A 14,947-nucleotide genomic window follows, 5' to 3' on the forward strand; every position below is an offset into this window, starting at 1 on the left:
AGTAAAGCTCCTGGAAAAGTGAGAAAGGCTAGAGACAATAGGATGGCTTGCCCAGGTACCCCTGCTTTATTATTCCTTTAGGCGGCATCTCATGACTATCCAATATTGTGGAGTCAGCCAGGTAATGCGAGGAACTCTGCGAGGCATCCCATCTTGAGCCAGTAAGTGCCTGATGCCCAGGGATCAGAGTCCTGGCTCTTTGAGATTGGCAAAGACTTGGTGCCAACCTTAGCTCTGGCCTATTGTAGCCCCAACTCAGCCCACACCTGAGTCTGGTACCCACATGGCCTAGTTCACCTGACCCGGTACACTACTCTGGAGAAGTTATTCCAATGGTCAGGGAATGGTAGAACCAAGATGGGAAAGGAAGATAAGAGAGAAGTTGGTACACGTTAAAGCCAACTAAAGCCAAACTTGGTAGACATGGAGATTCCATGGCCTGAGTTTCTTTCTGAAGAATGACCAGATCTCTTTGAGGGAATCAAGAAAGGGAGAAGCAGGCCCTAGGAGAGCCCCAAAGAGGCTGGGCCTAGCAGCCCAGTCAATGTTGCTGACAAGCCAGCTCCTGTAAAGCTTGGCCTGGGGTGCCTTTGTTCCCAGGCCAGTCTGGAAACATGTCATCAGTAGTGGAAGCTAAGAATACTGCCATCATGCAACTGGAACTTGAGGACAAGGAGGAGCCAAAAGAAACTGTCAGAGCCAATTCACCATGAGCTAGTCCTCACAGTGTCAAAAGCAGTCCTCTACTCTGGCCTACTTGTAGACTCTCTCCCTCAAGAAAGTCAAATCAATCTTCAACATTCCCTTTCTAGGATAGAGAAAGCCTAATTCCTAGTGGGGACATGGAATACAGACTTGATAAATTCCTTTCACACCACTAGCTCCTTTGAACCACATTATGTTCACAGGGGTTGGGAAAAGCACTGGACTATGAGCCCTGGGAGGCTCAGGGTTCAGGTACTACTCTTCCTAAGTGACCTAGAACTCTGGAGAAGTTACCCTCTCTGAATTCTGGTTTTCAGCTATAAACAGGGATCGAGCCGTTCTGCTCTGATATGTTAGCCTTAGAACTCTATATGTCAGAGAAGGCAAATCATGACCATGTTTGGAAAGTCCATATCAAATTGCAGCATGCTATTCAAATGTCAGGGTCTGATATTTGAGAAATAGCAGTGCTCAATGTTGCCATTTTAAGGGGAGAAAAATAAAAGGTTTGAAGAGGTGAAGAAATATGCTAAAGATCATACTGCTTACAAGCATTGGATATAAGATGTGAACTTAGTTCCATATGACTCTCATGCCAGTCCTCTAGAATTCAAAGTGCTTCCTAAGGGGTGTGAAGTCCTGAGAGGCAGCCTCCATGGTGGGCCAGCTGACTCCAAGCAAATGGAGGTGACAAGAAAGTGTGCTTGTAGTCTGCCCTTCCCATGTGTATTTCTAACCACCTTTTTTCCTTCCCTTCCTTCCTTGTCTTGCCACCCTCATGGTTCCTTCTCCCCTCTAAATCTCAAAGTGTTAATGGTTGATCCACTCAACAGTTCTGATGCCAAGCCAACTCCTTCCTGCTCCACTGGACAGCTGCATCAAACCAATTTGATGTATGGTTCAAAGTGGTTGCATGCTGGCAAACATAGGTGAGGTGACCCTGGTTTTAGAATCATAGGAGAACCTCAGACTGGTAATAGGGGTAGGGCCTTTAGAAAACACCTGGCCCACCCCATTGGATTGTAAATGGACTTGCTGTGGCTCAGAAAATGGGAGGTTCCTGCTTGACACTCCTCAGATAATCAGCAGCAGAGCTGGCCCTTTAACTCAGCTCTTCTGACTTCCCAGTCCAGTGTTCCTGCTACCTTCACTGTGCTCTTCCTGCTTGATAACCTGTCAGGTATTCTATCTCTGCATCCCTAGGAGCCCCACCATTTCCTATTACTCCACAGAGATTGTCCCCTGCCCAACATACACAAACTGATCTTTGATATGCTACAAGGTACATTTCCAATAGAGAAAGGCCACTTGACCTCAAAAGGCTGGAGAATCTCTGCCCATAGCTCCCTATTCATATACCTCCCCTGCCCTCTTAGTATCATCCATCTACCCCCTGGCTCCTCTAAGGCAAAAGTGAGCTTAAGGCTCAGATCTCATTGGCTCTGAGTTCCAATTCTAGTCAAGGGAAAGAGTAAGTCCCCCAAGGACTGACTACCTAAATTGATCAGTTCCAATTCTAGTCAAGGGAAAGAGTAAGTCCCCCAAGGACTGACTACTTAAATTGATCAGTACACCATGCTCAAGGAGTTCTATCCTCAGTGGTGAGGCTTGGTGTCTTGCTTAAGGCCTTGACCTCCTTTGCTTTATTCCTGATCTCTGAGGAAGAGAGAATGTTTCTGAAAGACAACGGTGTTAAGTGTGTATATGTAAGTATGTACGTACTTATTTATTTAGACAAGGGGTATCAGATCCCTGTCTGGATCTGTGTCAGCAACGGTGTATATGAGGCCTGAGCCCTAGAGCCCTTTGCCCTGTGGCTCTTCTGGACATGGACAAAGACCCTTGAAGTCCTTCAGAAATAATTACCCCATGTTAACTTGAGGGACGAAGTCCATTCTGAGAATAGAGATAAAACAGGAAATGTCAATTCTCTCATCCAACACTAAGAAATCCCAATCAGGGCTCTTCAAAGACTCACCTTCTGAAAGCCAAAAAGGAGACCCACCAGCTTCTGAGTATGGTTTCTCTGGTGACCCTTTAATAAGACAGGCATGGTACCTAGGAGAAGGCCTCTCTAGATGTCAGATATCCTCAGTACCTGTCCACCTGGCTCAAGAAGATGGGTGTTGCTAAGAACTGGACAAACACTTTTATTCAGGGCTCAGAAAATACCGGCAAGGAAATGTTAATAGCACTAGTAATAAAAGGTTGTATAGAAAAAAAGATGAAATGTTTACCATGACTCATAATGATAACTATATTAACTGAAAAGAAAAAAAAACATGTATGATTATGATGATTTTTCCAAAGTCCTGTGCTTCCCAAATGGCCCCAGAAACATACTTCATCCTCAGGCACTCAATTATGGTCCTCTGCTCCTCAAGCTATTGGATCACCAAGGTAGTATACCCCTGGTGCTAGGAAGGCCCAAGCTAATACCCCAATAAGCCAAGGAAATGGCTACACAGAGAGTGAAACAGACTCTAGGTTCCAGATCACACTCTTCAAATCAGGCAGCCAACCAAGTCACCAATGCACACTATGGGTCAAAAAGGGGGACCTGGAAGGAAAGCCCCACTACCAATAGAACAATGCAGAGTGCATCCTACTGGTGCTAGCTCTTAAACATAATCTTCCTAGCACAAAAAGCAACATGTTTCAAGAGATTGGCTTAGATCACAGTGTAAGTGTTAGCATCTGGAAACAAGGGAGTAGCTCAGGCTTGGCTTAAAGATGCTGGCCAGGTTCTCAAAAGTCCAGGATGATTTAGCTATGAGCCTGCCTGGAGACTGGTGGATGGACTATATGACCCTCAAGATTGCTATCAATTTTGATATTTCATGAGACACCTACAGCGTTACTTGTGCTACCCAAATTTGGAGCAATCTTCTGGGTCAGGTGACAGCTACATTTAAAGTTCCCTTTGAGCTGGAGATGGCTCCATATAAAAAAAAAATCCTCCTCCAATTAACCAAATGATGTGATAGACAGTGCAATTCTAAAGCGGGTACACAGTGAGAAGCCATTGAGAAGGACCATGTAAATGGAAATGGGGGCTAGTAATGCCATTTGGAATTCCAGTATGGGGGAGACAAATCTCTATAGTCCAAGGAGCAAGGTCCTTCCTGCTAATGTATGCCTCATGTTACAAAGCCTGCCATTAGTCACTTCTAAGGCCACAAACAGAACCTTCTACCTAGATGTTTAAGGCTCAGTGACCACTAGAAATGCGTGTGGATAAACAAGGTGTTCTTGTTTGCTAAAGCTGCTGTTACGCAAAATACCAGAAATGGATTGGCTTTTATAAAGGTTACAAATTTTCAGTTCTAAGGCCATAAATGTGTCCAAACTAAGGCATCAACAAGAGGATACCTTCACTGAAGAAAGGCTGATAGCATCTGGAGCATCTCTGTCAGCTGGGAAAGCTGGGGTGGCTGGCATCTGCTGGTCCTTTTCTCCTGGGTTCTGGTTTCAAAATGGCTTTCTTCAAAATGTCTCTGGGCTTCTGTCTTTCTTAGACTCTCTCTCTCGGGTCCTGTGCATCCCTTACTTGTTCTCCCAGGGAGTTTTTCTCTAAGAATCTGGGGGTTCTCTCTTACCTTCTCTGGTGCAAATTCTGGGCTTCATCTCTTAGCTTAGCATCTCCAAACGTCTTTCTGCCTGCATCTCCAAGTATCTGGGTCTGTGTCAGCCCCTGAGCTCTCTTAAGGGCTCCAGTGAACTAATTAAGACCCACCTTGAATGGGCGTGGTCACACCTCCATGGAAATAATCTAATCAAAAAGTCTCACCCACAGTTGGGTGGGTCACATCTCCATGGAAATAACCTAATCAAAAGATCCCTCCCTAATAAGTCTGCCGTCACAAATTGCATTAAAGAACATAGTCTTTCCTGGGGTACATAAGAGTTTTAAACCGGCACAAAGGCATGGCATTCCCAGAGTTGTCCAAAGAAAGTAAACTACTAATGCCATCAGCCCAGAAAGGGTCCTTAATTGCTTATAGTCTTGTTAGCAGCTCAGGATTGCCCTTCCTTGATTGTGTTATAGTCCAGAAAGTGCAAGATTAAGATTCAGGAGGCCTGGGTTCAAGTCCTGGCTTTGTCACTAATTCCCTGGATGAATGAGCAAGTCACTTCCATTGTCTGTCATCCCTACGTCCTACCTAGATAGTCCAAGCTGGAATGGATTCTAGAGAGTGCTTCAGAGATGTGGCCCGTTATCATATTCCAAAGGAGTGGCAGAACCATGACTAGAACTCAAGTCTCCTATTTCCTAACATAGTTATCACTGTTCCACAATACCATTCTACCCTCAACCAAAACCAATTTAGAATAATGAAGATAGCAATTTTACTTTTAAAGATCTACTGGGAAAGAGCCTCCATAACCTCCATTATTCAATCCCTTGAGTAACACACAATCTTACCAGAAATGTAAATCTACAAATAAATACTAATCCATGAGAACTGCAATTTCTTCCTTGGAGCCAATATTCACATCATTCATGTAACAGTCTAGGCACATTTCCTCTTACTGGTAGCTTGGCCCCTAAGGTTCCCCTTTAGAGTATTCCCCTTTTGAGATCTGAAGACCATTAGACTATTTTTAAACAAAAAGGCTCACAATAAGCAAATAAATGCTCATTCTTAATACAATATGAGGCAACATGGAATACTGTCTTAGTTTCTCAAAGAAAAAAACATTGGTATAGTATAAAGAATACTGGAGCTCTGAGTTATGATTTAGGCTCTGTCCCAGTATAGACTTGTGCTGCCCAATACAGTAGCCACCAGTCGCATGTGGCTACTGAGCAGGAGAAATGTGTCTATTGTGAATTCAGATGTGTTGTAAGTATAGAATATATCAGATTCCAAAGATTTAGTAAAATATATCAATAATTTTATAGTGATAATATACAATATTTTGTGTTAAGATTTTGAATATATTGGGTTTAAATAAAATATATATTAAAAATAATTTCACATGTACCTTTTTACCTTTTTAGTGTGGCTACTAGAATATTTTTAATTACATATGTGGCTTACATTTGTGGCTCTCATTATATTTCTATTGGACTGTGCTGGTCTAGGCCAATGGTTCTCAACCCTGGCTGCATGTTATAATTATCTGGGAGCTTTCTAAAAAATATCCAATTTCAGGGATTCCGATTTAAGTAGGTTTTAGTGTTTTTTAAGTTACCCAAGTGATTTATTTCACTGTGCAGAAGGTTGAGAACCACCAGGTTAGAGTCTACCAAACATGGTATAGAGTCAGCTTTCACTTACCCAAAGAGTTTCTGGGGCTATGTGCCTGGAAGAACATTCCTGGCCCTGTGTTTAGACACATCAGTGCTGTTCACTGATATTCTGAGGGCTGGCTCTGCCATTTGCCTTCCCAGCCATTCTGACTGCTCAATAATTTCCCCCAGTTACTTGACTGTTTATTGTAAAAGTGACATTTCCCTGAAAGTGAAATGCATCAGGATTTGGGTGATGTTGTCACTGGGTACAGTTGAACCCTTCTTTTAAAGAGGGGGTGGGCTGTCAGCATATGAGACATAGCTGTCTGTGTACAGGGCTTTATACTCAACCCGAAGGTTATTGATGTGTTCTTTCTGACTATCCCTGGGGCCAATTCGTTACCCAGCAAAGATGAGCTGGGACACAGATGGCATTTGGAGACTCTGATGGAAAATGTCACATATGCAGGGGAAAAGGATTGAATACTCCATTAGGAGACTCAGGGGAGAAAAGGAGAGAGATTATTTTGTCCATCTCCCTGCTTCCAAGTAGCACCCTCACCTAAACTGTCCCAACCAGATAGCAGTATTTCCTGGGTTTGAAAGCCTCCAAGGAAGAAGGCTTCTTTCAACCACTAGGACCAGGTTGATACATGGAACTTCTCAGAGCTAATCAAGTACCTAACATATGCCAAGCACTCTGCTAGATGCTTTACTCACACATGTGGTCTCATTTAATCCTCAAAAAAGTCTGCTCTCCCAATTTTCCAGATGAGGAAACTGAGGCACAGAGAAGTTAAGAGTCTTGCAAAAAGCCATAAAGCCAGGAAGGAGTAAAGCTGATTCCTTCCTTTATATTACACTGTCATCATTCCAATCCTGAGGTCCTTCAACCTCCAAAGCCCAAACTCCTCTGACTTTTTGTTTGAGGTTCAGAGGACTTTATCCTTCTCTTACAGAATAAACTACCTAAAGATGACAGGCTAATAAGGCTGTGGTAAGGATAGTCATACCACAACCTTGTGTGCTTTCAGTACTTGTATTACATCAAAACAGTTTTCACATGTATTATTTGCTGTGACATTCCTTGACGTGAAAGAAATGCCAATACCATTTTGTGGAGGGGGAAAATCAGAGTTCACAATTGTCAAAGAGCTGATTCCCACTCACAACCCTAGAAAGGCCAAGATCCTGGACAACAAGCCAATGTTCACCCTGCTAATTAGTGACCTAGAGGAAGCAGAAGCTGCTGGGTGTCCCCTCCCAAGAGCCCCTCCGTTAAGGGACATGTTTTTCATGGCACAATGTCAAAGAGGCCAAGGTCTTCCAAGCTTTCTCAGCCTGCTTACCTCCCATCCCCAGCATATCCTAGATCTCAGCCTCCTGACTCTCTTGGAAAAAGCAAGATCTACAATCAGTAAGCTATGGCCCTAGGGAGGGGAAAACCCACACTCTTACATTAACAGCTGAAGACAGTCTTCTGACAACACATGGGGATGTCCACACTTGCCTAAATGAGAGAAACAAGGCAAAAGAAGCAGAGAAGAGGCAAAGGAGAGGAAAGGAAAGGAGGCAGATGGGAAGGATCTATGAGAGGAAAGGATGAAAAAGAGGGGACAAGTAAAAGAAGGAAAACAGAAGAGAGACAATAAAAAAAAAAGTTCACAACAATATAAAGCTAAAAGTGTCTTCACAAACAATCAAGGCCAACCCCAGATAGGGATTCCAAGGCCCAGATAAGGTAAATGATTCGTAGAAAGTCACACTAGTTAAGGAGGTGGGAGGCAGGAAGGAGGAGAAGGTGCTGTTAAAATAAACAAGAGACAAGAGAAAAGCATAAAAATTAGAAGGGCAAAGATTAAATGAAGCACAAGTCCTAGGTAGGAGACGAAAAAAATGGGGAAAAAGTGTGAGAAGCCACCAAGAGAGGAATGAGCAAGAGAACAGGGGCTGGTGAAGGGTAAGCCAAGGGTGGGCAGCCAAAGAGGGAGGACAGGAGAGTGAAGGCTAACACTCACCCTCACAAAGCTGGCAGGAAACCATCCCTCCTCATCGTCGATCTGGCCCCACCACCAATCCTTGTTGGAAGCATCCAAGACTTTGATGACGTCGCCAGCCTTAAATGCCAACTCCCGGTTGGCCATGGTGACGTGATCCCATACTGCCTCAGCACTAACGATGGAATCTCCAGTGATCAGCTTAGGAGACAAAACAAGAATGTGTTCAGTCCACAGAGCTGGCTACCTTTCTTGGCCCTTCCCCCACCCACAGACCTCTATAGTTATGGAAAAACTCACATACTAGTGGTAAGGGGTAGGGGTGAGGGTGATGGCACTGGAGTACAAGCGCCATCTGACCACAAGACGAACAATATTGTCAACTCTCCATTTGCCAATGGCTAGAATGACCCATGATGTGGATATAAATTACATAGGTCTCATGCTTTTATCCCTACTTATGAGCTCCCTCAGAGAAGAAAGAAAGCTCAAGCTCATCTTTCCTTTGGGCTTCAAAACAACCCTTGGTCTGGAATGGGTGGAGAGACTGTAATAAATGGCTAAAACAAGGCTCAGGCTTACTTGCCTTCAATTCTATGTTCCTTCCCTTTCCCTGTTCCTCCTTGGAACTGACCAACTGAGAGCTTGCAGTACAGTATTCAACCCCACTGTGCCCCTCCCTTTAGGGTAACAGACCATGACATTCCTCACACCCAATGGACCCCAGTCCTGTGGCCTCCTACTCTCACTCACACATGATGCCATCCAGAGATATCACGGGTATGAAATAATATGGCTTTCTGTGGTGCCTTGCTGTCCAAGGACCTCAACCTTATCACAGATTCACTCAGTGATTTGTACAACCACTCTGAGATACACAGGGGATATGGGTTGACTTCCACATTTGACAGATGACAAAACTGAGCCACAAAGAAGTTAAGGGGTGAGCTCAAGATCACGCAGTAAGGCAGAGGCTATGCCTGGACCCTAACCCTGGTCATTAGACTCACTGACCAGCAGGACTGGGCTCCATACAGCAGCAGGCAAACATCTATCCCACTGCCACATGGGCACATACACATTCACACCACTTGTCTAAGCACAGTGATAAGGATGGGGGTGAGGGTAGTCTGCCTCTCTCTGGCTACCATCCTGACCACTTAGTTTTTCTTTTTTTCCCCAACTGATTCCAGCCTCGATGGGCCATCAGTCTTCATGGTATTTGGAGAAACAGGTTCCAGAATAGAGAACATATGGTCTGTCAGGCAATGAGAGTCAAGTATTCTCTCACCAGCACCAGTACTGAATTGCTAAACATGTCCGCCAGAAGTCAGCTTTTACCATCTGTCTGCTTTGAGGAAGGACTGATTTCCCAAGACAATTGTAGCTCCGAATTTCCAACATAACTTTTTATAATACCACCTCTTGAGTACCTCATGCTTTATTGTTTTCAAAGTGTTTTCACACCTACTGTATCACTTAATCCTCACTGAATGAGCTGAGTCTCACTATTGCCCATATTTTTCAAATGAGGAAACTGAAGCTCAGAGAGATGACCTAGTCATTCAGTCAATACACGTTAATAAGTGATGGACCCATGTCTTCCTGACCTTGTGCAATTTTTTATGCCCATCATACCATATAACCCATGTCTACTCATTAGCTATACTGAATGTATGGAACTCCATCTATAAGATCAAAAAATGCTTGCTCCTATTCTTAAAAAACCCCAAAGAAGGATGTTAGGACAGCCACCTTCAGTCATCAGTATCCCTATCAGGAGATACATTTTTATGTTGAATTCGCTTTCTTCAAATTGCACTATTAGTCCATTTCTCCTTGTTCTGGTGTCAGTGAAGAATGCGAATTTGCTGGCCATTGGCCTTAATAAAATAAATCTTTATAGACAAGTCTCCCCTCTTCTTCCAAAGATGGGTCCCAACTGGCTATTGCTAGAACTCAATAAGCACATACCGCCCAATCCCAGAGCAAGACGAGGACTGGTGATTTAAAGCTATATCCTTCTCTTTTTATCAAGGGTGAAAAGAATATTTTGGCATCAGTTACCAACCCTCTGCTCTGGACACTCTCTATAATACTGTTTGAGATTCCCAGGACCAGGTCTGACTGATTCACTGCCTGTGCTCATTCTACTGTGCAGTCATCTTTTTAGGGATTCCATGCTTGGCTTCTTCCAGTAGTTGTTGTTTCACTCTTGCCCACATTTAATCCAGTTGAATTGTTTGGGCCCTCAGGTCACAGGGTCCAACTCTAGAAATCTATACCCTGGACAGAGTCAATCCAGGATCTGGTTAGCTGTCAGGGCCTACTTGGAATCAATGACTGACAGAATTAGACAGCACTTCAAAGATCATAACCCCTCAAGCCCTCATTTTACAGATCAGCTATCATATAGCAGGAGTGACTTGCCTAAGGTGACCAGATGGCCAATCTGCTGGACCAAGTGTATTTTCCCCAAGACAGTACCACAGAGAGGAAAGGCAGAAAAAGTAGACCTGGATTTAAGACCTTGCTCTACTATACGCTAAAGGTTATAATGATGATGATGATGATGTTAGATAATATAGAGAACTATTCTAAGCCCTTGACACACATTAATTCATGTACGCCTCACAGATCAGGAACCTGAATCAGCTCAGAAAGGTTAAATAACTTGCCTAAGGTCATACAGCCAATAAGTGATAAAACCAGGATTCAGTATAGCTCTAGAATCTCTGCTCTTAACTTCTAAACTATGCTGCCTCTGGGGCTCAGTTTCTTCATCTTTAAAATGGGGAGAATTCTACACTTCCATCTGTTTCATGAGCAAACAGAACCAAGAGCTGACAGATGTGCATGCAGATATGAGGGGAGAGCTAATCCAGAAGGACATGGTAGTTGTATGGGGATCCTGTTGCGTGAGGACAGCACAACCATCACAAACACAAGCAAGAGCCCTCCCAGCCTCCAAAGTTGTCTTAAAAAGTAAATTAAATTTGAGCTGGAAACTAGTTCCAAGTTTTACTTTCTTGTACAGAATTGATCTTTTAACTTGCTATACTTTTTTTATAAATAAACACTTCTGTCTGTTCATCCATTTTCTGTCCAACAATCACTGAGAGAACTCCCACTGTATGCAGGGCTCTGCTTACTATGTTTCAGCTACAATTTTTGCCATCCTAAAGATCAAAGCCTCACAGGACAGGAACACTAAACGCCCTTCAAGAATGTGCAAAGGTGGTTTAGGACAGGCAAAGTTAGCTTCAATTCCTGGCTTTGCTATTTACTAGCTACTTACTTACAACCGTGGGCCTCAGTTTCTTCACCTGCAAAATGGGAATAATAATGTCTGCCCCACAGGCAGGGTTGTAGAGAGGTTTAACTGAGATGCTGGATATATAGTGCCTAGTACAATGCTTGGCAAATGCTGGCCCACAATAAAGGACCCTAAAGCAAGACTTCACAGGAAGGAGCAATCATACATGACTGTTGGGCTCTATAATGGTTTCATGGGGCATTAGAGATAGGCCTTAAATAATTTTAACAGATAGAGAAGGGAAAAGGAAGGTATTTGAGGCAGAGGAAAGAACTTAAATAGTCTCAGAGGTGGGAATTATGGAATTTGATGGCAAACAACAATGGAGTGTGGAGAGGGTAGGACTGGGAAATGGGAGTGGTGAAAGGGATGGCTGGAAAGATAGTCTGAGGTCATGATTAAAGTGTCTTGAATCTAGTTTGAAGAAAAGAGGGGGTGGGTCAAGGTTGATTCTGGGGGGCATCAATCCTAAGTGTGGTCATTAAAGAATAAGGGTAAGTCATGAGGAAACAATGGTTTTGGAGGGGGCAAAGAGATGACCAGTTTGCTCTTTGATGTGCTGAATTTGGGAGGCCAGCAGATATGCAGAGGCTGGGAGAAACAGACATATAGGTTTAGGAGTCAACCTAGATAAAGCGTAAAAAAAGAAGGCCAGAAACCCTTCGAAATAGAGACATTGGGAGGTGAGGAATAGAAGAGGAGCTGGTGAAACAAACGGAAATGGAGCTGTCAGTATGTAATTAAAATACTAAGGTGTGCAATCTCACAAAAGCCAAGGACAAAAGTTTCAGGCAGCAGGAGGTAATCAACGTTATCAAATGGTGCAGAGACATAAGAGGAAAAAAGCCAAGCAAAAGCCATTTGGGATTGTTATATCCGGGATAAAGTCTCAAAGTTTCAGGCAGCAGGAGGTAATCAACGTTATCAAATGGTGCAGAGACATAAGAGGAAAAAAGCCAAGCAAAAGCCATTTGGGATTGTTATATCCGGGATAAAGTCTCTTCTCTCAAACTGGTTTATACCACTCCTTCCACCAAAGCCCTAACTCCCAAATGCCCCCACGTCATCCTGCAATCCCATCATAAAGCCAGGAGACAGTGCTAGATTACAAGGTACCCAAATATCTCTTGGCCACGGGCCAACACCACAGAGCCTCCTAACAAATTATCTCCCAATCCCTGGGACATTTCAGGTGCAGCACCAAATATAAGTTGGCTCTTGCTCAGACTTGCCAGTGAGTGAGGCACACAGCATTCCCCACCCCGACACCAAACACACTTTTGGACATGAATAAGAGAATGAGGAAGAGGAACAATCATAACATAATGCCTAAAGGAATCATAGGATCCTATTCCTTTTTATCCAGATTCCCCAAGACAGTCCCAACTTCAAATATTCTATCCCATTGAGCCCACAAAAAGATACATCTGTTATCAAACCCAAGTGCCCTGATTTTTAACCTAGAAATAAGATCACCATACCCTTGAGACATTGGAAGTTTGATATCTATGGCTGGTCTCTCATCAACAAGGATGAGGCAGCTAACTCAGAATGACCAGCAGGCTCTTTCAAGGAGAAGGAAGGAAGAAAGGAAAGAAGGGAGGGAATGTAACTTAAACTTGTTGAAAACATATGCCAGGAAATGGTTTTCTCTTGTGAGCTCAATCTCTATGACTCTCCCAGGTAAGCATTCTCATCTCCATTTTCACTAAAGATAAATGTGAGGTTAACCAACTGGCCCACAGTCACTCAGTAGGTGGTAGAACAGATTTACATCTCCAGTCTGCCTTACTCTAAAGCTTTGCTTTTGCCAATCACCCATACTGCCTGTCAAGAAGGCAGAGAGGGAGAGTTCCCAGCTAGTTTCTCCCTCCTGGAAGAACCCACCCTGTCAATGACCAGGAGCAGTGGTTCTCAATTCCCTGGATGGCCTTTTAAAACAGATTTCTGGGTCCTACTCCAAGAGTTTCCTATTCAGTAGGTCTGAGGTATGGCATGAGAATTTGTATTTCAAACAAGTTCCCAGGTGATACTGATGCTGCTTGTCTAGGGATCACTTGGCAAACCACTGCACTTAGAGGATCTTCCTAGTCTAGGCCCTACCCTCACCTCTCCTGATACCTCATTCTCTCCAAGAATTCACATGCTACCCTGTAGACTGGACTCTGCCTCCGGCACTTGTAGACAAGATCTTGTGTGTCTACAAGATCCTCCACAGCCTAACTTTCTGGGGCCAGAGAGTTTTCAATACATGTATTTCCCCTTAGTGCACTGGGCCATTCAGGAGAAAACAGTATCTCTGAAACTGTCTCCAGGCTTCTCCTTCCAGGTGGGATAAGGAATTACAATAGCTTACCCAGGAAGATTTGTCCTGGGAGCCTGCTCAGCTCCCCCATCCCAACCTTTGGCCCTACTTGAAAATCCCAGGAGCATCTCTCTCTGCTACAACCTAGGATCCATTTCCTAGAGCTGTATTTAATCTACCCAAGTTAGCCTTCAATATTCAAGTTCCAGGTGGGATAAGGAATTACAATAGCTTACCCAGGAAGATTTGTCCTGGGAGCCTGCTCAGCTCTCCCATCCCAACCTTTGGCCCTACTTGAAAATCCCAGGAGCATCTCTCTCTGCTACAACCTAGGATCCATTTCCTAGAGCTGTATTTAATCTACCCAAGTTAGCCTTCAATATTCTAAGAGACAAATTATTAGTAAAATAAAAATGAACCCAGCAATGCCCACTCCAGGAGTTGAGTTAGAAGCATGCCATCCCAAGCTGGAGGTTACCTTAAGCCCTACCTATCTCTTGACCCATCTTGGACCCTATACCCAAAATGTTCCTGCCCTGGGTACTGTGCCCTTCCTCTTGGACTTACTATGGGTACTAAGCTGCGGGCACTAGGGGTCTCTTGTTGCCTCCATACTCTGAGAGAGAAGAGTTGGCCAGGGCAAGCTTGGGGAAGAGGGAGGAGATCTCAAAGAGCCCCAAACCCTGAGGTAACCTAGACACATCTTGGGGTCTGCACTCGGGATCTCGAATTTTTTCTTGAATTCTAGGACCCTTAGCTTTTCCTGGACTCTGACTTAAAGCCCAGCCTCAGAGATTCCCAGGGAGAGGTGGGGGGATCTGTGTTTACAAAAGGGTAGGAAGAGGGGGCTGGAACACATGAAGAATCTGTCCTCCCTGACTCCCACGTGCATACATCTATACTCAACACCACAGCCATTGGGTGGGTGGGTAAGGCAATGAGAAGAAGGGAAAGTTGTATTTTATCTATTTGACAGATGTCTTACTAAAATCTTGTAGTGGAAGAAGGGTTATAAATGGGGGATGGGGGAACAGGGGAAGAGATAGGTTGGAACTAACGGTTCTCATGGCTTTAAATGTGGCCATCTGGTCTAAGGTGGTGAAACAAGAACAGCATTTAGTGAGGAGCACTGTGACCTGCTCCTATATCTGGAGAAGAGGAAGAAAAGTAAACATACTTCCATCAACTTTAACCACCTTGAAGTTTACTGAGCGTGTACATCCAGGACACAGGCTTGCAAAGGCTTGGGCCTTGGCATGCATTTCCAAAGAAAATGTAAATGTTTTCTGGGGAGTTATTACAGCCCAGAGAGGAAATCTGCATTTAAACAGCCCCCATCAGAAAGTGGAAGACGGTTTCCAGTGGCTCACTGATTTCTCTCTGCC

General features: G+C 44.0%; 1 protein-coding gene across 10 annotated transcripts in view; it reads right to left on the bottom strand.

Moving 5' to 3' along the window:
• The window catches only part of ARHGEF9 (Cdc42 guanine nucleotide exchange factor 9), a 350,651-nt gene that overhangs the window by 126,090 nt on the left and 209,614 nt on the right, over window positions 1-14,947 (bottom strand). For 8 of the 10 annotated variants that reach the window (XM_037821282.1, XM_037821283.1, XM_037821286.1 and 5 more), the window contains one exon: window positions 7,963-8,142. The exons of 1 other annotated variant lie outside the window; for it this stretch is intronic. In XM_037821282.1, the coding sequence (XP_037677210.1) occupies window positions 7,963-8,142 (180 nt within the window). Of the gene's footprint in view, window positions 1-7,962; window positions 8,143-8,245; window positions 8,268-14,947 lie in introns of those variants that run through there. One more of the 10 variants, XM_037821281.1, reaches the window with a different exon arrangement.

The sequence above is a fragment of the Choloepus didactylus genome, chromosome X (genome assembly GCF_015220235.1).
Source record: "Choloepus didactylus isolate mChoDid1 chromosome X, mChoDid1.pri, whole genome shotgun sequence".
Taxonomy (NCBI): Eukaryota; Metazoa; Chordata; class Mammalia; order Pilosa; family Megalonychidae; genus Choloepus; species Choloepus didactylus.